Source organism: Stigmatopora argus, chromosome 18, assembly GCF_051989625.1.
Source record: "Stigmatopora argus isolate UIUO_Sarg chromosome 18, RoL_Sarg_1.0, whole genome shotgun sequence".
Taxonomy (NCBI): Eukaryota; Metazoa; Chordata; class Actinopteri; order Syngnathiformes; family Syngnathidae; genus Stigmatopora; species Stigmatopora argus.
In genome coordinates, this window is record NC_135404.1 from 12,674,567 (window position 1) to 12,696,458 (window position 21,892).

Consider the following 21,892-nt stretch of genomic DNA (forward strand, 5'->3'; position numbering starts at 1 on the left):
TTGGCCCCGCCTCCAGCCTGACTTTCAGATGCAACCTATCGAGGGTTGTTTGCTTTTGTGCGCCATTTAATATACCCCTGCCGTTTAATATACCCGGGTATATTAAACGGCAACTCCGCTTTTTTGGCAAGATTTGTATGGTGTTCATGGGGGCATAATTATAGATACTTAAGTTCATTAAAATTCCAAGTCAGACTTTATTCAGCAGTAAGTAGTTTTAACCTGAGCATTAAGTAGTTTTAGTCTGCAAAATGTTGATGCCCCCTGTCACGGCATAAAGAGTGCGTAGTGGATTGTACCTTCCCGTTTGTGCGCCATCTAATAGACCCCTGTCGTTTAATATACCCAGGTATATTAAATGGGGGGTATATTAAACAGCAAAATACGGTAGTATATACTCCTCTTGTATTAGCGATTGCTCCGCCATTCGCACTGACTAACGGAAAACTCGTATCCAAAGATAAATATTCGCTCTAAATTTTACTCCTATCTCAAATTGCTCGTATGTCGGGGCACTCGTATGTCGATTTATGACTGTAGGTCAATTTGTAATGATTAAGCCCACCCTGACCAATCCCGTATAGATCCACCCAAGCCCAGAGTTTTCTTCTCCGTGCGTTCCTGCACATTGGCTGTCTTCCTCCGGCCTTCCATTTTTCCTCGGCGCCAAAATCCGAAGCTTTCAACACGAATCTTGGCCGACACGCTACGGTGACCACGCGATTTACGGTGCCCGGTATGACCCCGCCATTGCAGCAGTTCCAATCGTGATGTCATTCACGCAATAAAGACCGTTCTCTAACGTTCGCAGTCCGTTCTTACAAAAGGACCACCATATATCAGACGCCAACCAAAGCCAAAATAAAGCTAACGTTTGAATCTCCTCAAACTTTTTAGGGTAGCTTAATTTTTATCTTCTTATCCTGGCCGAATTTGACAGCATACTGTAATATAAAGATTCACTACTGTAGCAATAAATTGAATAATGGAAATTTTTAACATTATTTTCTACTCTCTTATTGTCTTTGACAGATGTCCAATCCATTTGAACTGGGACGACTGATCATGTTTCACTTCCATTGGCAGTTCAATCCATCCTATTCAAGGTCGGACCTTGAAAACATGGTAAGTCCTTGAGCCTTTCTTTTAAGTTAACGTTAATGTACGCCAGGGGTCGGGAACCTTTTTGACAGAGAGAGACATAAACAATTAATATTTTCTAATGTTATTTCTTGGAAAGAGCCACAAATGGCTCCCGAGCCATAGGTTCCCTACCCCTGATGTACGCTAACAATTTTCATATATAGTCAAAGACGTAAACTATGGTAAACCACCAGTGTACTCACTGAGGTTGGAATTTGTTGACGTAAAGTCCTTAGATGGAACTTCTCATTTCCACTAGAACAAGGGCAGCTTTGACTAATGTCGTCATCGCTTAAGCAAGTCCGTTCAAAGCAAATGAACCGCCGTTTTCACGCAAGCGAACGCGTGACAGCAGAGAAGGCGTCAAAACAACTTCAAAGTTGCGGACCGTCCAAGAATACCGACCGCCATTCGTCGTCTGCCCAACTGTCTTCTATGAGTGTAATGACAGCCTTGACTCTCTCCTACTTTTTCAAAACCTCAGCGCCGTTGCCAAGCCGCCGCCGCCGCGAAGAATGCGTCCTGCAGCGGAGCCAGGAAGCGCCACTCGGGCAACCCACGTTGGCGTCCGATCACGCAAACGTGGACGAAAGATGAAGTCCAAGTCGTGAGTAAAGCGTTTTTCATACTTTCGGTTCATCCTCCCTTTAGTGGAATTCTACAAAAAAAGGGGATTTAAAAGAGGAATAGCTTCATCTAGAGGAGAACTGGTAAAGTGCATTGAAATTTCAGCTTCAGTTTAGATATCTCTATTATATCATCTGTCAAGTTTTGCAGTTTGATGCATTTGTTACAAAATTTAATGAATAGGAAAAAGCAATCAACTCAAATTTAATGGGTGACTATGAATGACTAATTCATTAATCACTCAATGTATTTTTTGTCAACCATTTGATGCCCTTTTATGGATTAGATAACTTTATTCATCCCGTATTTGGGAAATTTCCCCCTTCAGAGTAGCAAGAGGGTGAGAATACAGACACAGAAAAAATGTCGACATAAATAAAAGGGTAACAAATAAGTAAATAGAATTATAGGTTCAACACCAAGTAAAAATACTCTACATTTTATATGTAACTATATATAATATATAGAACAAATTGTATTCATGTATTATATATATATACTCATCTTTTTTGTTGTGCATATTCAAAATATTCAAGTGACTTGGCCAATGGCAATTGCTGATTTTTAATTGCTCCAGGTATTATTTGGAAAGCATTTTTTTCCTTTTAAACAAAAAAAGATACACAATTTTTAATCTAACCAATAACTAAAAAGGGCATAGATCCCATTTCCCTATGTAAATGAGTACAAGTATATTTCCGTGGACCCCCATGTTTAATCGGCCACAATTCACTGGCTGCTTTGAGATAATACTTCAGCGGACAGGATGTCCTTCTCGGGACTTTCTCCTGGCCACGTCAAACGCTCCGCAGTCACAAAATTCACTTTTTATTGCTTGCCTGTGAAGAAGAAAAAGAAAAAATGCATTCACCAAGAAAATATACTCCACAAATATGTCCTCTAATTCCGCTAAATTCTAAAGTCGTTTCAAAAATGCATACTTGTAAACAGTATGAAATTGCCAAACATTTTAATTGATTTGATGGATCCAATCTGTAGTAGCTGGATCGTTATCAAGTGGCCCGTCGGACTTGGACTATCATTTTATCCCCCATGTGTCCTGTTCAGGGCCCAGGGTGGGGTACACCTTGGACCGGTCGCCCGTCCAGTCCGTAGACGGCAATTGGCGAGTGTCGTGATTGGGTTTCAACGTGTTTTCATGGCGTTCCTCACCTTTGCTGGGGACAAACTTGAGGGAATGGCTGAATATTCAGAATCGGGACGCTCCCTCCACCGGGCCGTCGTTGACAAACTCGTGACCCAGCCCGTTCCCGCACTTGCCGCACAGCACCTACAAATGGTGACCAATCGGTGACAAATTCAAACCACTGTTACTTGGCATGTGGCGGTTAAGGTGTAGTCCACCTTGAAGGCGGTAAGGCTCTCCATCAGTTTGGTGACGCTGTCCTCTCGGAGGGTCTCGGTGAACGCGGGCCACGGAGACGAGTGGGCGAATTTGGAGCGGCTGGAGAACAACGGATGCTCGCACTTTGAGCATACGTACATGCCTTTAGAAAACACCACGTGCGTAGAATTAACATCAGATAGATCTAGCGCCCAGGTTAGAACTAGAACTAGTTAGGTTTTAGAACTAGAACAAACAGACTAGGGAAGTGGTTTTTTTATAGATTAGTTTGATTGTCTATAGATTAGATTAGATTAGATAACTTTATTCATCCCGTTTTTGGGAAATTTCATTGTCACGGCAGCAAGAGGGTGAGAATACAGACACAGAAAAAGACATTTTAGACATAAATAAATAGGTAATAAATAAGTAAATAAATAAATAAATTAATATATAAATAAATAAAGTAATTTACAAATATGCAAATAAATATATATAAATAAATAAAGTAATTAATTGATAAATATATAAATATATTTAAATTAATACATTCATTAATAAATATATAAATAAATGTAATATTTGGCACTCTGACTATTTATACATTAAAGAGCACCTAAATCAAATCAATCAAATCAAATCAAAAGCCTTTATTGTCATTACACAACAGCTGCGTATCACAAAGTGCGTGTTTCACAATAAAACCATAAATCAAAAGTAATATACAAAGTCAGTTGGTAGATTGTGCAATGACAATAAAGGCATTCATTCTCCACAAGAAGAACCCAACTGCAAGTCGATGGTGTTTAAGGGCCATTGAGCTGCCAAACCTTCCAATGGTTTGGACGTCTAACATGAGCGTCAATGGCCAAGAATGAGATAAATATCTAAAATACTCTTACTAGTCAAGACGAAAGCAGGTTACATCACATCTGGGTCGCCCCTTTAGCCTAACTCACCTGGCTTGAAATGATCTTTGTAGGTCTCACCACCAAAAAAACTACAGAAAGACATTACTGTTGTCGGTCAGCAATTCTATATATACAATTCTGTTATAAAATACAGTAGATTTAAAGGGCAGTCTGACAAGGACCGATTCCTGTTTCTTCCTGTCATGGGATTATTTTGTAACTCCTCCTACTGCGTTTTAGTTTTAAGGTCACTAGATAGCAGTGTTTCACAATTTTTAAGTGAGGCTTCCCTGGAAATAAAAGCATTGATAGAAAAAAATATAAAATAAAATAATAGGCCACAAAATAATATCGTCTTTAGACCAAAACAGTAAAATTTTACACCAGTTTAAAGTGTAAAGTAATTAAAAATACAGGATTATGTTTGTAATGGAAGAAGCCCTATATGTGGGGAAACGGGGTTGGTTGTCACATATTTAAAAATGTCACAAAAATCATCATGCCAAAAAGATACCGACTTCTGGATGTAATTTAAACCTGATTTAATAGATTTTTTAACAATATAAATTTATATACTCGTCATGGCTGAACTGGATATGTTTTACCTGAAATTGGGTCAATTGGTCTATCCACAATTTCCAGCAAATTACTGCCAATCATACTCTAGTGCACATGCTCAAAGTGGCGGCCCGGGGGCCAAATCTGGCCCGCCGCATCATTTTGTGTGGCCCGGGAAAGTAAATCGACTTTCTGTTTTAGGATCAAATTAAAATGAAGAGTATAGATGTATATTAAATTTCCTGATTTCCCCCTTTTCAAATCAATAATTGTATTTTTTTGAAATCATTTTTTTCTGTTTTTAGTTCAAAAATCATTTTGTAAAATCTAAAAATATATTTTTTTAAAAGCTAAAATAAATATTGTTTTAGATCTATAAACAACTGAATATTCAGGGCTTTTAATCCAGTTCTTTTAATCCATTTATTAAAAAAAATATCTAAATATTCTATCTAAAATGGTCCGGCCCACGTGAAATCAAGTTGACATTAAAGCGGCCCGAGTCTGACACCCTTGCTCTAGTGCCTTTTTTTCCCGAATCTTCTCCACCAACTTTTAATATCTTGAAAGAAACACAGATCTGATCTTGACAACACGGAAACAATCCCATTTCGGGTCTCTCCATCCTTGCATTCCTGGACGTCGGAAGTCATCACAAATTCTTCCAATCTCACTCGTACTTGCAAAAGCGCTTCAGCGTCTCTGGCAGCTCCAGCCAATCAATCGCCATCCTGTGGACAATGTGCTTCTGGATGGATTTCCTGCACAGCGTCTGCAAAGAAGAGACTGAAACAAGAACATTTAAACCCACAGCCTCAGGAAAACAAGCCCCAAACTCTTTCCCCATTAGCATCGCGGCTAACACTCACATCCGTACTCCACTTGCACGATCCTGACGCACTTGGTGGCGGCGAATACATCCACCACGGCGTAAAGCGGCTCCACGGTCGGAATGCCTCTGGCGGAAGCACCCATGTCCTCCCCGTTGATGACGATGTGCATGTCTCCCCGTTCTGGGTCCTTCTGCACGTACAGGACGCCGATCCGGCTGCGTCGGGCCGTGGGCGGAAGAACGTTGGTCTTGTACAAGTCGTCCAGAATGTGGCTGAAGCGCCCCGGCCGGCTGCGGCCCACCAACTTGTCCCTGGGGATCCGAACGTTCCCGACCCTCAAGTGAGAGTCGGTGAAAAAAGTCTTGGGTTTGTCCACGGCCTCGTCTCGGAGTCCGGCTTCCCCCCGCCCCAGTCTTTGACCCCCGGCCGGTCCACCTCCGGGATCTCGGGCGTCCCCGTCCTCCTCGGCAACTTTGTTGTGGTTACGCGTGATGGCGAAAACCCAACTGTCGCCCCGATCCGTCAGGTCCGGGATGGAGTACTCGGGAACCACCTCCAGGTCCCCCGGGTCCCGAGCCGTCAGGCCCACCCGGAGGTGGCCGCACCAGCCCAGTTCTTTCTCCTCTATCTCCACCAGAAAGATCTCACCTGGTTTTAAGGCTTGTTTGCTGAAACACACCCCGTTGGCGAAGCTCTCCACGCGAGTGGCCTGAGTGGCCGAGTGGTCCAGTTGCACGTTGGTCCCGTGGACCGGGTGGAATTCCATGAACTGATCCGGAACGGCTTCCATCTCTCGTTACGCCTTGGCCATCACGCTGGGAACGGAAGCGGGCAGGCGGCGAAACGGCATGGCACTATTTTTTCGCAAATGGCTAAATTAGCTAGCCGCCTCGTGGTCATTTTGGAGGAGTAATTTCTGCAAAATAGGACCGCAACCCCCGGCACTCGGCCTATCTTTCGGTCACATGGGAAGCTTCTGCCGGGGCTATTTTTGAGCAGAGGGCAACAGATGGCGAGGTATGCGTGTCCGTGTGGGTGGGCTTCTGTTATTGGCTTGGGGGGGGGCAACGTGTCCTATGGAGTCACTCGTATAACACTCATGGCTCTTGGAAAGTTCATTATTTTGCGTCCTCAGCAGCCAATAATTCCTTGGCAACGATCCTATCACGACATACTTGGACATATTTTCAAAGTTCATTTCCAAAATGCGCCCGACATTTAGAGATCTTAAGCCCTCGGCTCTGTGAAGGTTTTGGATCTCAGAAGATGACTTGACTTGATCTTGACTGGGCAAGAAAACAAACGAAAAATACAGATGCAAAGAACATTGCAGGCTACTTTGATATCCCCAAAGTTGGAAAGCTAAATTGATGGCGTCAAGGCAGATTATTGGTACCGCTGTGAAGGCAAAACAGATGGTCGTTGACAAGACCAAAGAGGAGAGGAAAGATGCTCTGATTCTAATGAAAAAAAAGGGGGATGGAGCTAAACAAAACAGCTTCAGCTAGTGAGAACAAAGTTTGGCTAAACAAAAAAGAACATTTCATGAAATAAAAACTACTGAGAAATGAGAACTGCCTATTAAAGTCTTGAAACATCTACAGTCAGTGATGGATGATAGCTTTTTGTCCTGCATCTCAACCTCGTTCCTCATCGTTTGCTATCTGGGGCTTTTTCCTTTATGTAGGCCAAGACGACGGCATCACAAATAGGCTAGTAACGGCTAGCACAACAATGTCCGTTCTTAGAATGTAGAATGAGTTTGTTTGTGCGCTTCAGTTGGTGGTTTCGCTATTCTAAATCGGGATTATCATGCGGAGGGACCGTGCTTTTCGTAATCAGTTGGTGAGCTGTGATTTTCAGCATCTGGCTGGATATAGACAGTTGGCTTAAGAGGAGGTGTGTGTCTGTGTGTGTGTGTGTGTAAGTGTGTGTGTTCGAGAGAAAGCGAGATGTGAAGGCGAATGTGTGCACTCTGTTCGTCTCTTCCTTATTCCACAGTCTCTGCACACCCAAACGGAAGATGGATTTATTCGTTGGCCAACCGATCCCATGCCTGCGCGCAACGGGTGAGTAAACTCCGAGTTAGTTTTGCAGCAAACAAGTGCAATTTAATTTGGGGGGTGAGGCAAAAGGGTGGATCGAGTCGTAAAATGTACCACAACTAGGTATTAATTGTGAAGAATACACGATGAAGAGGAGAAAGATATACTATAAGCCGCAATGGAGAATAACAAAAATAGCATTTTGGGGAGGGAAATTGTTGATTTGATTGTAAGTAATAATAGTAAAATTGAGAAATTAGATAACTTTAAGAAAAAAAGCAACATAACATAGCTGTGGGTAGTCAGAGAGAGAACAAAAACATTGCTAAAAATATGAAAAAAATGCATCTTGTGATCTGGAAAATACGTTTATCATTGTTGTATTATTATAATCCTTTGTTCAACACATTAATATGTAAAGATTTTAAGATCTGTCTAACTTGAGGATTATTCCATGAGTTGATATTTCATGTTTGTTATCATTATCGAGTCAAGTTTTTAAATTGGAATGGTGGTGAAATTCTCCTGGAATATTAAATCTGTTTTCTTACCCTTTATCCAAATACAAATACAGATTTTAAAAATAAACACCAGAAAACTAAAATTGAAATGAAAAAATATATCCTCAAAAAAAGCATGTTTTGTTGTGTCTATATGCAGAATATAAAAATCAAACAAACAGTCTTTTTAAAATTGTTTTATAAAATCACCTTACCCTCTCATTTGAGTCATCAACAAATCGTTTCCTAACCTTTATTTCCCTGTACAAAGTCTGAGCAAATGTGACATTGGGTCAGTGAGATGAGCTAGCTTGGAAAGCCACCCTGCCAAATGTTGGCTTACTCTCTAAGCCTTGCCAGCGTGATTTGTCAGATTTCACAGCAAAATCCTGAATTAATGTTAATCGCAGATTGTAACTGTTCACGTCTGATGAGGTTACCGCAAACATTACCTTACTCACTGAAATGGAACTTGCATGTCACCCAGACAATCCTAATCACTTTTATCTCCTTCACTTTTGAGCAACTTAGAAGCAAAATTAATGAAGGTTTATCCAAAAGTTGCGCATTCTACTCCCAAAGGACTGAAAAATCTGTCTTCTCAGGCCTTTAAATTCCACCAGAATGCATGAAAGGTGAGACCGTCCAATCAAATTGCCTTCGCCCCCGTCAAAGGAAGTGTGACCAACATGGTTCCTCCCCCACCTCGTGTAAAAAAAATAAATAAAAAACTGACAAAAATATTTTTATCTCCTCGACGACACCATGCATTTTCGGTGCAGATTAGTCGCAATCCACCATCTGCTGCAAAATTGGTTAACATCATACCCCATGGACCTGTAATATTGTTACATAAATTTGATTGGTCAAAAAAGAGCTTTTAACTCACGTAATATATGAAAACAAAACTTCAGGTTCTGACGATTCTGCATAATTGACCACTAAGTTGTAGGAGGATGACTAAGATAGTTCTAGCATTCCATTCAGGACTTGGACAGTTGACCTCTTTGTTACCTGACAAACCTTGAAAGACATTGGAAGTAGATTCTTTACTTACATTTCTAACTGGCTCTCTGCACATAGTATTATACAGTCGTAACTTGAAAATTTCGTAAGTAGAGGTGTACTTTATGTATCAATTCTCTCATTCGTTCCATTGTCCTCACACAACTACCAAATAAACCCTTTAAAATTGGTCAAAATTCACTAGGGGACTGGTCAACTGATGTCCCTGTCTACATTCTCAGTGATGGACCCGTTCCTCCAAACCTGAACGTTGTCTGTAGCGAATTTTCCGTTTTCTCTTGAAGCTATTTTTTGTAAACTCCCAATTGTCCTCTTTTAGAAACTTTAGAAACTGCCAAGACTCAAATTAAAAGAGAAGGTTTCTCCCATTTATAGAAGATCAGTTTCAGGGCATCCACTTTCAATTCTCGAGGGTCACTCAACGTCTCTTGATGCGCCATGACCTCTTCATACCCAATCCAAACCCAACAGAGACGACCTCCCAGCCCTACTTGCTTGTAGTATTTATTCCACATTGGGGCTTGAAAGCCGGTCTGCCCTATTTTTGCCTGCCTCTCAAACACACTCGTTCGTATGTGGAGCAACAGCTTTGGGAGCATTTTGACTTGGTGGCAATTCGCTGTCTAAACTCAAGCACATGGCTAAATTCACATTTGAGAGCTCATCCGACGTTCACACACTCACACATCCTGAGCAGGACGGCTTTGGTTTTTGCAAATACACCTACGTCATCCCTCGTCTGCTCTTATTTCAAGGTGCGATGATTCCACCGACTGTTCCGTTTCTTCTCTTTCAGTGATTCTCGGGTCTCTCGGCCGTGCGATGTAGCCACAAGATGGCAGAGAGCGAAAACCTTTGGGTGCCAGGATGCGAAGAAGACTCCAAGGGAGGAGCCCTCTCGGACTCCCTGGGCCAGGAGGTCGTCCCGAACTCGCTCGGGACAAAGCGGCATCTCCCTCGAGGGATTGTCATCCAGCTGACGGGAACTGAAGGAGAGTGGAGTTCCCTGGACGAGAGCGAGCCTCTATTCTCACTGGACCACGATGAGTACTACCATCCCTCGGCGTCACCTTCCAGTCGGAAGCAGAAGTCCGGCGAGGACGATGGAGGGTTGGAGTCCCAGTCGTTCCACGTGCCGCTTTCGCCATCGTCTCCCGGTTCTCTGGCTAATTTGTCCACCTCGGGCCTCGGTTTCCTCAACCCGAGTTCTTCTTCGCCCACTCACCGTCCGTTGGCCAGCCTGGTGAAGTCCCTCTCCACAGAACTGGAGCTGAAAGAAGGGTCCACGCTCCGACCCAAGCCCCTTCTCAGCCTGGTGAAGTCTATCTCCACCGAGCTCTCCCGTTCGGAGCCGGAGGTCTCGCAGTCCAAATCCGACTCTCGCCTCAACCTCCACCTTTTGAAACATCTCACGCAGCCCAAGAACCGCAGCAGCGGAGATTCTCGGACAGCGCCACCCTCTCCTAGCGGAGACGGTCTTAAAGGGGGTTTCTTCAAGATGGAGCTAGAGGACACCAAGAGGAAACTCTCCGAGAAGGTTCAGGAACCCTTTAGCAGCATGCTCAACAAGATCAGGAAGGAAGATAGCCTAGGCAGCCCCAAACACCAGTGTAAGACAACCTCAGGCATTTCCAGAAGTTTGCATCGCGACGCTAGCGCCGACACGGCGGCGTCAGAGTCCCCGCTAAGGAGTGGTGGCCGGATCGAGGGCGATGTTTTCAACTGGCCTTCCGTTAAATATCCCGGCAGAAACCTTAGCAGGACCTGTCCTGTGCATCGCTGCAAACATCTCAGCGACGAAGAGCGAGGGTCCGATTTGGATGCAGACGTGACGCATCTTATTTCCAACGTTGCTCCGCCGCAATCCAGCAAACCGACAAGCAATCCTCCACCTTGCATGGCTTTATTCTGCGTGGCTGTATTTTCCTACGGTTATTTAACCCTGCCTCTAAATTCGTACTTCTCCGGCCTGGCTTTCGGGGTGGCAATAGGTTTCTTGCTGGGACTCTTGCTGATCAGAATGGGCTCTTCAAGGTCTCTCGGTTCTGCTTCTCCAAGCCGAGCGCTTCTGGGAGAAGGGATTCTAGGACTCCGACCCACCGAGCCGAACACCCTCAAGGTAAAGTGAGTCCTTTTTTTGGCATCCAATGGAATCCCTCAACTTGAACACAATTTGTAATAGAATGCCGTTCCATCAACTTCTGGTTGGTTCACATTCCTCAAGGAGTAGACAGAGTTCTCTTTAGCTTTACGTCTGGCGCAGAAAAGCACGAGCAATTAAAACACCATCAAGTAAGAAAGACCAAAATAAGTCCACAAAATGCAAAACCACGGTTAATCCTTCCTTCAATGAACCACGGCTCCTGCTTCCAATGACATTTCTTCACCAGAAAAGTTTTCACCTAGAACTGCTGACATTTAAATGTTAGCCGTTTCAGCAATTATACTTACTTTGAGCTTTTCCTTGGCAAGACAAGTGAAAGGTCATTCCTGCACCACTGCTCACGTACTCTTAAAAGCGAATCCACCCGAAACGGCCCAGCTGCAATTAAGAGTAGAAATCTCTGGCGTCGCAGTGGTAATTACAGTATTTGCACAACCGAGAGGGAACATACTGTACAGTACTTTGCACCCAAAGATGATCATCCCCAGAGGCCATTTGCAGTGAATATGGGCGGGAAAGAGGCCATCTTTTATTAGTGCATGACGCAGGTGCTGATCTTAAAGCAGTTGTGCCATGGTCCAGCACCCCTCAAGCCTTCATAATAGATCTGAATTCTGAATTATGATGGTCTGTTGCAATTTTTTTGCTCACTTTGTTTGTTCTTAATTTCTAGGGTTGGATGAACGAGGTTCACAATTACGACCCGGAGACGTTTCATTCCCTACAGACACATTCCGTCTTTGCCACGCTGGAGGGATCCCATCTCCGACTCGACACCCCCCAGTCCAACATCGGCCGCAGGGCCACTTACGACGAGAAAATCAGCGAGGCTGTTTTCGTCAAAACCCGCTCCTACCAGCTGGAAAACGGCAAAGTAGGAATACTTTATAAATAAGGCGTGCTTTAAAGAACCAAGCTTAAATGTTTTCCTTTTATTTCGATTGCAATTCACGTAAGAGACTTCGATCGTTTATGTAAAGACTGAAGAGCAGGGGGTCTAGCGCTGACCCCTGCGGTACCCCAAGACTGTTATTCCGCCAAGTAGACTGTGTCTTTTGAATCCTGGCGCAGTGTGATCTTACAGATCAGTATGATTCAATCCAATTTGGCGTGCTTGGTGAGTAATTATATTTGGACAGTTTAGTCAGCAGTATCTGGTGGTTGGATTAGATTAGATTGGTTAACTTTATTCATCCCATATTTGGGACATTTCATTGTCACAGTAGCAAGAGGGTGAGAATACAGACACAGAAAAATACATTTTAGACATAAACAAATAAATAGGAAATGAATAAATTATTAAGTTTTTTTTTTTCAAGATCCATTTTTATCTTAAAAATGGTTATTACGTCGTGTCCGCGAACTTGCAAGCGGACCAGCCAGTAATTAGCCTAGTCTGTTGTTTTGATGAAAACATTTTACTGAACTCAGCTCATTTGACTAAGAAACAAAAACCAAAAAATTGTTTAAAATCACAGGGAAACCAAAACGAGACTTATTGTTAAAAGGGCACCAGTAAAAAGCCTGCTTTTAATATTTTCAGATAATTAACTATTTATTTTTGGCCATGTTTGCAGGATCAATATATTTACCATTCAGTAGAAATCGAATCTTAGGGATTCGTGATAGCGGGACTTGAATCCAAAAAACGTTGGGGTGCATTGTAGTTCATTCCTGCCTAAAGAAGAAAGACAAGCGTTACTATTTTTGGATGCATGAATGATGTTCCTATCCGAATTCAAATTTTAACATGAAAATGACTATCACAGGTACTCCTGTTGCCAGCCATCTTGGCTCGCAAGCGAATATGGAACCCCAAATATCCAATCTGCATCCAGCTGACTGGCGGACTCGACTCCCAGGAGGAGGCGACCGCTCTTTTCCTCTTTGGCCGCACGGGGAGAGAAAAGGAGGAGTGGTTCCGTCATTTCCTGCTGGCGACGACAGAACGGGGGCGGGACCAACCAAAGGATGGCAGATGCGCGCCTCCGTCGGGTAGGCCAAACGTAGATGACGCATTAGTGATGACAAGTCCTCTCCGTAAAGCATCTATGCCAAGAGTATGTATATGCCTGGATTATGGATTATGTGCTCCAGTTCTTTGCATGTCAAAGCAATCCTATTTGGGAGAACATACACATCTCACACACACATGACTGTGTTTCTGTTACACTATCAGAGTATCCATTTTAAATCTGGATTTGGGAGCGATTTATGGAGATTATTTTTCAACACAATTACAGGTGTTCGTTACGTGCGTTTAATTAAGTATAGTGTGTTTAATAGTGCATGTTGTTTTGTTTTGTAGGTTTCATGTACACATAGTCAGGTTTATTTATTTACATTTATGTGTATTATGTTCTATCTAAACCAAGGGTGTCAGACTCGGGTTGGTTCGCGGGCCGCTTTAACGTCAACTTGATTTCACGTGGGCCGGACCATTTTAGATATAATATTTAGATTTTTTTATTATAAATGGATTAAAAGAACTGGATTAAAAGTCCTGAATATTCAGTTTTTTTATAGATCTAAAACAATGGTTTTTTTAGCTTTTTTTAAATATATTTTTAGTTTTTACAAAATGATTTTTGAACTAAAAACACAGAAAAAAATTGATTAAAAAATTACAATTATTGAACAAAAAAAAAAGTACTCTTAATAATGACAAACTCATTTTTCAACCCAGTAGGGTTTGTCTTTGCACTTTATTTTAAACTCAACGTACCATGTTCTCGATTTATCATACAAAGTATAAATTTGTCCTGACAGTTGAACACGTTTAAAACAAAACAAAACCAAAACACAAAAAAAACATTACACCAATGATGCAGTGAACCATGCAAGACATCATTCCAAATAAGTTACCCAACATTCGAATACTAATGTGATACTTCCCCTCCGGTGAGATGTTTAACCTCATCAGCAACAGCAAAAAATAAATTCTCCAAGTTGAAAAATGCTTTCCTTGTTTTCCGAGAGCAAAATTCAGGGCCTACTTGGCGGGAGGCCTAAACACTTCCTCCCCACTACCCACGGCAGAACCTTGATTAAAATATTTTATGCTAACTCCATAAAATGTCCATTTCCCCGCAGGTGACCCAGTCCTGTCACAGCCTATCAACGGCGATATCCCACGCAGCCGAGTGGGCAGCAGCGAAGACGACTCCGCCTCCGCCAGCCCCACCGGGGACCCCTCGCCGCTCGACTACCCCATCTACATGTCTCGTCTCCTGGCTACGGAAGAATCCCTTCCGCTCTCCAGCCCCGGAGTGGGCAGCGCCGAGACCAGCCCTGACCTCAAAGGAAAAGTAAGTCTCGCCGGCCAGACGAAAAAGTACCGTTTTTTTCTCGCGTATAACCCGTATTTCGCGCAAAAAAAATGATGACTAAATCCAGGGTACGGCTTATATGCGCATAAATTAGACTTTTTATCCACCAAACTGCAAGGTGACAAAGACGAAACGCCATAACGCAATACAATACGGTAATTTATTTCAAAATAGAGAGAAGATAAACAGCTAAAACGCTTAACAAAATGTATTTTGACATCTGTGAATGAAATTCAAGAAAAAAAATAAACCGTATCTTACATAAAACGGGAAAAAAGTCACTTACTTGTGCCTGCCATTGAAAAAGCCTGTCGTTTTTTAATAAAAAAGCCTTACTATACTCTCGTTTTTTTTAAGAAAAAGCCTTACTATACACTGTCGTTTTTTTAAGAAAAAGCCTTACTATACACTCGTTTTTTTTAAGAAAAAGCCTTACTATACACTGTCGTTTTTTAAGTAAAAGGCTTACTATGCATGGTGATATTTTGAACAAATAAAAGCCGTATTATGCATGGTCATTTTTAAAACAAAGAATCCCTCGCTGAGGGCACCGCCATCTTACCTGGGGATGACAAACTAGACCGCTACGGACACACTTCCTGGTTGTACTGCTCACATGACTTCCTTTTTTATTTTGTCCACCTGCAATGATTTTTCTTAAGATTTTCCCTTCAAACATATCGTACACGAGATAAATTTTAAAATTCCACAATTTTAAGGCAATTTTAAGGGTACGGCTTATACGCGGAGGCGGCTTATATGCGAGAAAATAGAGTATAGGTAGACTCAGGTGGTTGATTTCTAATTAAAAAAACAGTTTCCCCAGTGTACCTGTCAGCAGGCGGAGTCCCCCGCATGGCTCAACGCCGCCATTGGTCGACTCTTTTGGGACTTCTTGAGAGAGAAGCAGTGGGCTGACGCAGTTTCGCACAAAATCCAGAAGAAGCTCAGCAAAATCCGAGTAAGCAATGTATACTGTCGGAAGAAAATGCCATGCGTTTGTCATGTTTTTCCTTCCACTGACAACTGTCGTTTTATTTGACAGTTGCCTTACTTTATGAATGAACTGACATTGACCGAGTTGGACATGGGATTTTCCGTCCCGCAAATAGTATCTACCTCCCGGCCTGAGGTTAACCACAGAGGTGAGCGTGAATTCTTTTGTGAAATAATTTCTATATTTGTCTATATGAGGTGCCCCAGTGGCCAAAAAAAATATTCACTCACCTGGAATACTGTTTCAATCTCACAAACGAGAAAAATAATATTTTTTCTCAGTCATCAGAAACATTTCACAAACAGAAAAAAAATTCCCCACACTTGGACAAAAATCTGCTTTTTTACCAAACGGCATATACAAAAACAGCCTAATAGTAATAATTCTATGTTTGACTGTTTTGCTATCATTCCTTAATGGGATTTTACTACTACTATTTGACTACTATAGTGATTTTAAGACTACTACTATTTGACTACTATAGTGATTTTAAGACTACTACTATTTGACTACTGTAGAGATTTTAAGACTACTACTATTTGACTACTGTAGAGATTTTAAGACTACTACTATTTGACTACTTTAGAGATTTTAAGACTACTACCATTTGACTACTATAGAGATTTTAAGACTACTACTATTTGACTACTATAGAGATTTTAAGACTACTACTATTTAACTATTATAGAGATTTTAAGACTACTACTATTTGACTACTTTAGAGATTTTAAGACTACTACTATTTGACTACTGTAGAGATTTTAAGACTACTACTATTTGACTACTTTAGAGATTTTAAGACTACTACCATTTGACTACTATAGAGATTTTAAGACTTCTACAATTTGACTACTATAGAAATTTTAAGACTACTACCATTTGACTACTATAGAGATTTTAAGACTACTACTATTTAACTCTTATAGAGATTTTAAGACTACTACTATTTGACTACTTTAGAGATTTTAAGACTACTACTATTTGACTACTTTAGAGATTTTAAGACTACTACTACTTTTTTTTGTGGAGGGTTTTGTTGGAATGCTCACATTTATTTTTGCCCCGACTTACAAGTTGTATTTACCGTTGCAAAAAAAGAGCTCATGTTGCATATCAACAGATCAAGCATTGTTATCCTGTTGTAATCTCTCACAGGGTTTGTCCGCTAACATTTTAGCTGCACGTTTTGAATTCACTCAGCCGCCACGAGGCCACGATTAAGCGTGGGACCTCGTGACGCTACCCGCGTTATTTCGCGCAAAATTTCATTGGTCCGCCCCTCTTCCTTAATCCAGACGTGTCACTCCCACCGCATAATTCCTTGCGATCTATCATGACGACGCCAGGCCGGATAATCACCGCAAAAGCTGTTTATCATGTCCGCTGTAAGAGTGTGCTCAGATTAGTTTGGAGGGAGATTTGTTTGACTCGGGTTGCTCTGCCGTTGACCCCTCTGCGTTTCCCACTCGCAGGCCTGTGGGTGGAGTTACAGCTGGCCTATCACGGCACGCTGCAGATGACCCTGCAGACCAAATTCAATCTTTCCAAACTGGGTAAAGAGGCCGGAGAAGACGGCGAATGGGTGACCGAAACGGGAAATACACGGTTGGTTATAGGGAAGTCCCGATCCAATCACGTCGTTTAAGTATTTTGTCATTTAAGGGTTGATGTCCCGATCACATATTTTTGGAGACCAATCAATGCCATCTGATTTCAAAGTATTAAGTGCGCCAAAACATGTAACATATTTTTTTTATACTACAGAGATAAACACTGTTGCATGATGCTATTTTAGCATTAGCCTGCCAATGGAGTATAGGGCGCATTTTTGGGTGAGCCGTTCTTTATTTCATCAGAAACCAAAAACAAATAGATGTTAAAGTAACTACTGTAAAATAGAGAACAGGTTGAATAGGCATATGTTAACATAACTACAGTAATCCCTTGATTATCGCGCCTTCACTTATCGCATATGTCACGATTTTTTCCGCTATTATTGTTTATTTATTTTTAATTTAAATTCATAAAAATGTGAAAATCCACACTGAAACTTGTAAGTGGAAGCCACTCTTGCTACTAGGACTCAGCACTGAAAAAAAAATTCAATTATCGCGGCCATGTTTTCTCTACATTAACCGCAATATTCGAGGGATTACTGTACAGCCTAAAAAAAATATAATAATAATAATGAGATATAAATTGCACTCGAGGATTTGGTCCAGCCAAACTATGGAAAAAAATTGGATTCTTTTAGTCCAGAAAATGCAGTAGTTGCTTTTTTAGCCCTAACATTTCCAAAAATAGATACTGTTTAAAAACAACAACGATCTTTTCCACCTGATTACGATCCACTGAAAATGTTGCGACCGGGCCCGATCTCATGATTGGGAACATCCCTAACTTGGACTGTTATTTGTGGACATTAAGTCGACTTATTTGATTGAAAAATAAACTGCAGACTTCTAACGGGCACAAAACAATCGAAGAATACGCCCGTTTTTCTCTTCTTTCCAGCTCCAAACCCGTCCTCAGCGTGCTAGCAGACAGCGACGAGGAATCCTCCAGTGCTGGCTCGTCTGACGACGAAGACTTTTTCATGTCTCTGCCTCCGGGCCCCGCGGGGGAAAAGGGTCCCTCACCAGCAACGGACGGGTAAAAACCAAGATCCGATTTCCACCCAAACATCTCGCATCTGTTTTAAAACACCCACACTTACCATCTCTCTTTTTATGTGGAGCAATCTCAATGCTAAATTTAGCCACTCTAATACCCGCCTTCCCGTGTGCAATCGTGTTTTGGTTTTTTTAGGACCGGGGGTGGTCGGACTGGAAGGAAGATTTTGAGATTTGTGGACAAAATCGCTAAATCGAAATATTTCCAGAAGGCAACGGAGACGGAATTCATCAAGAAGAAGTTTGAGGAGATGTCCAACACGCCTCTGCTGCTCACAGTGGAGGTTCAAGAGCTGTCGGGGTCTTTAGTCGTCAACATTCCACCGCCCCCTACTGACAGGATTTGGTAAGAGGCAACTGGGAGTGTTGTCGCTTACGCCCGAAAAATGCCAACCAAAGGTGTAAACGGCTCAAAAATTAAAATAATGCTATTTTTAACAATTCTTTCATTTATGTAGGATGGGGGGGTGGTCGGGGGGACATGCTTTCTTTGTTCACCCTGGGCGCCAAATTTTCTAGGACCGCCCCTGAACTCAGCACATGTTTTTGTATCCACAGAATGTGGAATATTAAAGCTTCTCTTTTTATGGAACAGAAATTCCAGCAGAACAGAAACCATTTATTTTTTGACGGTCCTCATCCCAGGTACAGTTTCTGCAACCCGCCCAAGCTGGATCTGCGGGTCCGGCCCAAACTCGGTGAAAGAGAAGTAACGTTATGCCAAGTGACCGAATGGATCGAAAAGAAACTCCAGGACGAGTTCCAGGTAAAGAAACGCAACCTTTTCAAGTCATGGGCCTTCCTCAAAGCCTTCCTACATTTCTGTCTCCAGAAAGTGTTCGTGTTACCCAACATGGACGACATCTATTTTCCAACGATGCGTTCCGGCGCCGATGACGCTTCGGTCCCGTCTTTCTTGCCAGTCCCGGAGTTCAGATGAGTGGATAAAACAAAAAAACCAATCGCAGTGGCGCTTACTTAAAAGTAAAAAAACATTTTTGAAAGATTCCATCAACCGATAAATCACTGCTAGCCCTCCCACTTCAAATGGATTGGACGCCTGGCGCTGTCAATGGGAGCCAATAAGTTGAATTCTCTCTTCCTCGGGCCTCGGTGCACCCTCCCACCAATTAGTTTATCGCGAGTAGATGGTGATTAATTTTTTTAAAGAAATAAAATATAAAAACAACAATCCATTCATTCATTTTCTGTTCTGCTTATCCTCGCAGGGGGTGCTGGAGCCTATCCCAGCCAACCCTAGGGCACCCTGAATTAATTGCCAGCCAATTGCAGAAGAAATGTAATTTATAAATGTACAGTAATCCCTCAATTATCGCGGTTTATGTAGACCAGACATGGCCGCGATAAACGAAAAACCGCAAACTAGGATCACCCCTATTTTTTTTAAATTACTGAGTCCTAGTAGCAAGCGGAGGAAAGGGGAGTGGCTTTCACTTCCGGATTTCAGCGTGGATTTTCACATTCTTATGAATTTACAAAAAAAAAAAAATTATTAACACAAAAAAAATTAATTCACCCAAAAAAATTTCCCCCAGAAAAAAAAATCTGCGATGTCGTGAAGCCGCGATATTCGAGGGATTACTGTATATATGATTTCTTTCAGGTTTGTAATGAGCGTAACTATAGTCCCCTCGCTAATTATACACCAAACAAACCTCTCCTGTTGCGCCTGTAAATCAGCACGAGTGTCTCATTTGGATTGGAGCCAGTAAAATCCAAACCGGTGTGTCATTTGGCAGCAAACATTGTCCTAATGATTACTTTATTGCCTTATTAAATCTTCTCACTTCTGCAACTTATCTTTACAGGTGCGACAACTGCTATTCTGGGTTTTCACCGAGTAATAAATAGACCTTCTTGCGGGTCTGTTTACATGAATACCCACAAACAAGGAAAAAAAAATCTGACCAGACGACTTAGTCACACGTTTTTTTCGTAAACCATTAAGCCGTTATTTCCTTATCTTTGTAAACAAAAGCTTATCTGATGACGTCTCCTGCCCAGCGCAGACAGAAATACCCCTCCAAAAAATCTACACATTCTGTCCTTAAAACATGGTGTTCCTCTTTTTCAGTTGGTCCACATTATTTGGAATGAAAGGAATAATGCAGTTGGAGCAAGAAAAATCACTTTTTGGTGACTTTGAAAGCACAGTCTTAGTTTTATGACCTTCCCGGTGGTCATTAACACACAATGTTATTCTGAATTGGTCAAAACTGGGAAATCCCGGCGTGGTTTGCTGGGAATTTGGACGGAGGAGATGTCAAAGGTCGTTTCCGTGTTTGCATCACGTGAAAAATTTATAACCTCACCGGCGTCACTTTTCTAAGATCCAAATATCCATTTTTGCAGGACGTACCTCCTCGTAGACACTTCAATTTATCTTCATATTTTTGTACAATGTCACTTTTTTCATGAGAATATTTCTCCTTCATTGAAATACTTGCGCATATCAAATAAAAAATATGTTTAACAGTTGAGGAGGGTTCAAAATGTCTTCTCAAACCTGAGGAGATTGCCATATTCTTACTATAAGTGCTGTTTTTCCCCCACAAGTCCTTTTCCTTTTCCATTTCCTCAGGGTACTTAGGAAGAACAACTTGGGCACCAAGCTTCTGATAACCTTCTATAGAACCACTGTAGAGAGCATCCTGGCGTACTGCATCACAGTGTGGTACGCTGGAAGCACGGCGGCAGACAAAAAGGCCATGCAGAAAGTGATTAACACTGCCCAGAGGATTGTCGGCTGCTCTCTGCCCTCCCTGGAAGACATTGCCAGCCCTCGTTACCTCAGCAGAGCCAGGAACATCATAGGGGACCCTTACCACCCTGGTCACAATCTGTTCCAGCTGGCAGACGCTATAGGTCCCACCCACAAAGCACGGACAAATAGGTTTAAGGACAGTTTTTTCCCCACATCCATCAGAACTCTAAATTTGCGGTAACATAACACACATTCCCTTTTGCGGTAATATGAAAAGATGTTTGGGTGGTGATCTGCCTCCTACTAGCGGACTGAAGGTAAGGTAAATGAAAGACAGTGAGAGGTAAGCAACCTGTATCCATAACAGCAGAATGCCAAATTACAAGATTCCGTAACTATCACTTATTTAGGTCTTTTGCCGAGTAAACGCAGCTTATGGAGAAGCACCACCAATTTCGTCACACGCAGTTTCTGGGTGTGATGACAAGTAGGCTTTTTTGTTGTTGATAATGACGACAGGGCCTATGTGCGATTATTATTATTATTGGGCGTCCTCCCGCATTGCAAGAATACTCCCCTTTCTTTTAATTACCTAATTGTGCGTGTTTAATTGTCCACACATTACTTATACTTCACGTCTCGTGATTGGCTGGCAACCATTGCAGGTTTTTTTTCCAGCCCATTGATTGATTTATTGTCATGTTAAAAATAAACGTGACTTCCCTTGAGGCACGTTGCAATCAATTTATTACTCAGGGACATTAAATTCGGACGAAGAGCCGTTCGGGTAAGGTAGGAATCGTGACGAAACGTCGGAAATCGGAAAATGAAGATTTATGGTGTCGAAAATGCATGTTTGTCAGTCTCATCGTGTTTTGGCAGAGCAACATGACATTGATGGGATATCGTCACGTCCAATCAGGGACTGAAGCGTGGCATTGACATCAGGAACGTGTGTATCAAGAACTCCAGGTATTTGTAAAATGTCAAAAAAAAATCAATGTCTGACTTACATGC

General features: G+C 42.0%; 3 protein-coding genes across 4 annotated transcripts in view; 1 reads left to right on the forward strand and 2 right to left on the reverse strand.

Annotated features, from left to right (window-relative positions):
* tex2l (testis expressed 2, like) overlaps positions 1-21,603 on the forward strand; it is a 61,823-nt gene extending 40,220 nt beyond the window's left edge. Inside the window, exons 7-21 of one of the 2 annotated variants that reach the window (XM_077626657.1) lie at positions 1,033-1,125; positions 1,628-1,750; positions 7,362-7,486; positions 9,785-11,107; positions 11,826-12,026; positions 12,922-13,147; positions 14,246-14,460; positions 15,299-15,442; positions 15,527-15,626; positions 16,951-17,083; positions 17,993-18,130; positions 18,287-18,496; positions 18,796-18,916; positions 18,983-19,134; positions 20,753-21,603. In XM_077626657.1, coding sequence (XP_077482783.1) covers positions 9,824-11,107; positions 11,826-12,026; positions 12,922-13,147; positions 14,246-14,460; positions 15,299-15,442; positions 15,527-15,626; positions 16,951-17,083; positions 17,993-18,130; positions 18,287-18,496; positions 18,796-18,916; positions 18,983-19,090 — 2,880 coding nt within the window. In that variant the 5' untranslated portion in view covers positions 1,033-1,125; positions 1,628-1,750; positions 7,362-7,486; positions 9,785-9,823 and the 3' untranslated portion in view covers positions 19,091-19,134; positions 20,753-21,603. Of the gene's footprint in view, positions 1-1,032; positions 1,126-1,627; positions 1,751-7,361; positions 7,487-9,784; positions 11,108-11,825; positions 12,027-12,921; positions 13,148-14,245; positions 14,461-15,298; positions 15,443-15,526; positions 15,627-16,950; positions 17,084-17,992; positions 18,131-18,286; positions 18,497-18,795; positions 18,917-18,982 lie in introns of both variants that reach the window. The other variant, XM_077626658.1, reaches the window with a different exon arrangement.
* On the reverse strand, positions 2,449-4,250 carry msrb1b (methionine sulfoxide reductase B1b). The gene is made up of 4 exons (XM_077626668.1): positions 4,075-4,250; positions 3,136-3,278; positions 2,944-3,061; positions 2,449-2,609 (listed from the first exon to the last, which is right to left on the reverse strand). The coding sequence occupies exons 1-4, from the start codon at positions 4,127-4,129 to the stop codon at positions 2,599-2,601; spliced, it is 327 nt and encodes a 108-aa protein (XP_077482794.1). The 5' UTR covers positions 4,130-4,250; the 3' UTR covers positions 2,449-2,598.
* On the reverse strand, positions 5,087-6,361 carry neurl2 (neuralized E3 ubiquitin protein ligase 2). The gene is made up of 2 exons (XM_077626662.1): positions 5,454-6,361; positions 5,087-5,370 (listed from the first exon to the last, which is right to left on the reverse strand). The coding sequence occupies exons 1-2, from the start codon at positions 6,205-6,207 to the stop codon at positions 5,255-5,257; spliced, it is 870 nt and encodes a 289-aa protein (XP_077482788.1). The 5' UTR covers positions 6,208-6,361; the 3' UTR covers positions 5,087-5,254.
* Positions 21,604-21,892: the final 289 nt, after the last annotated feature.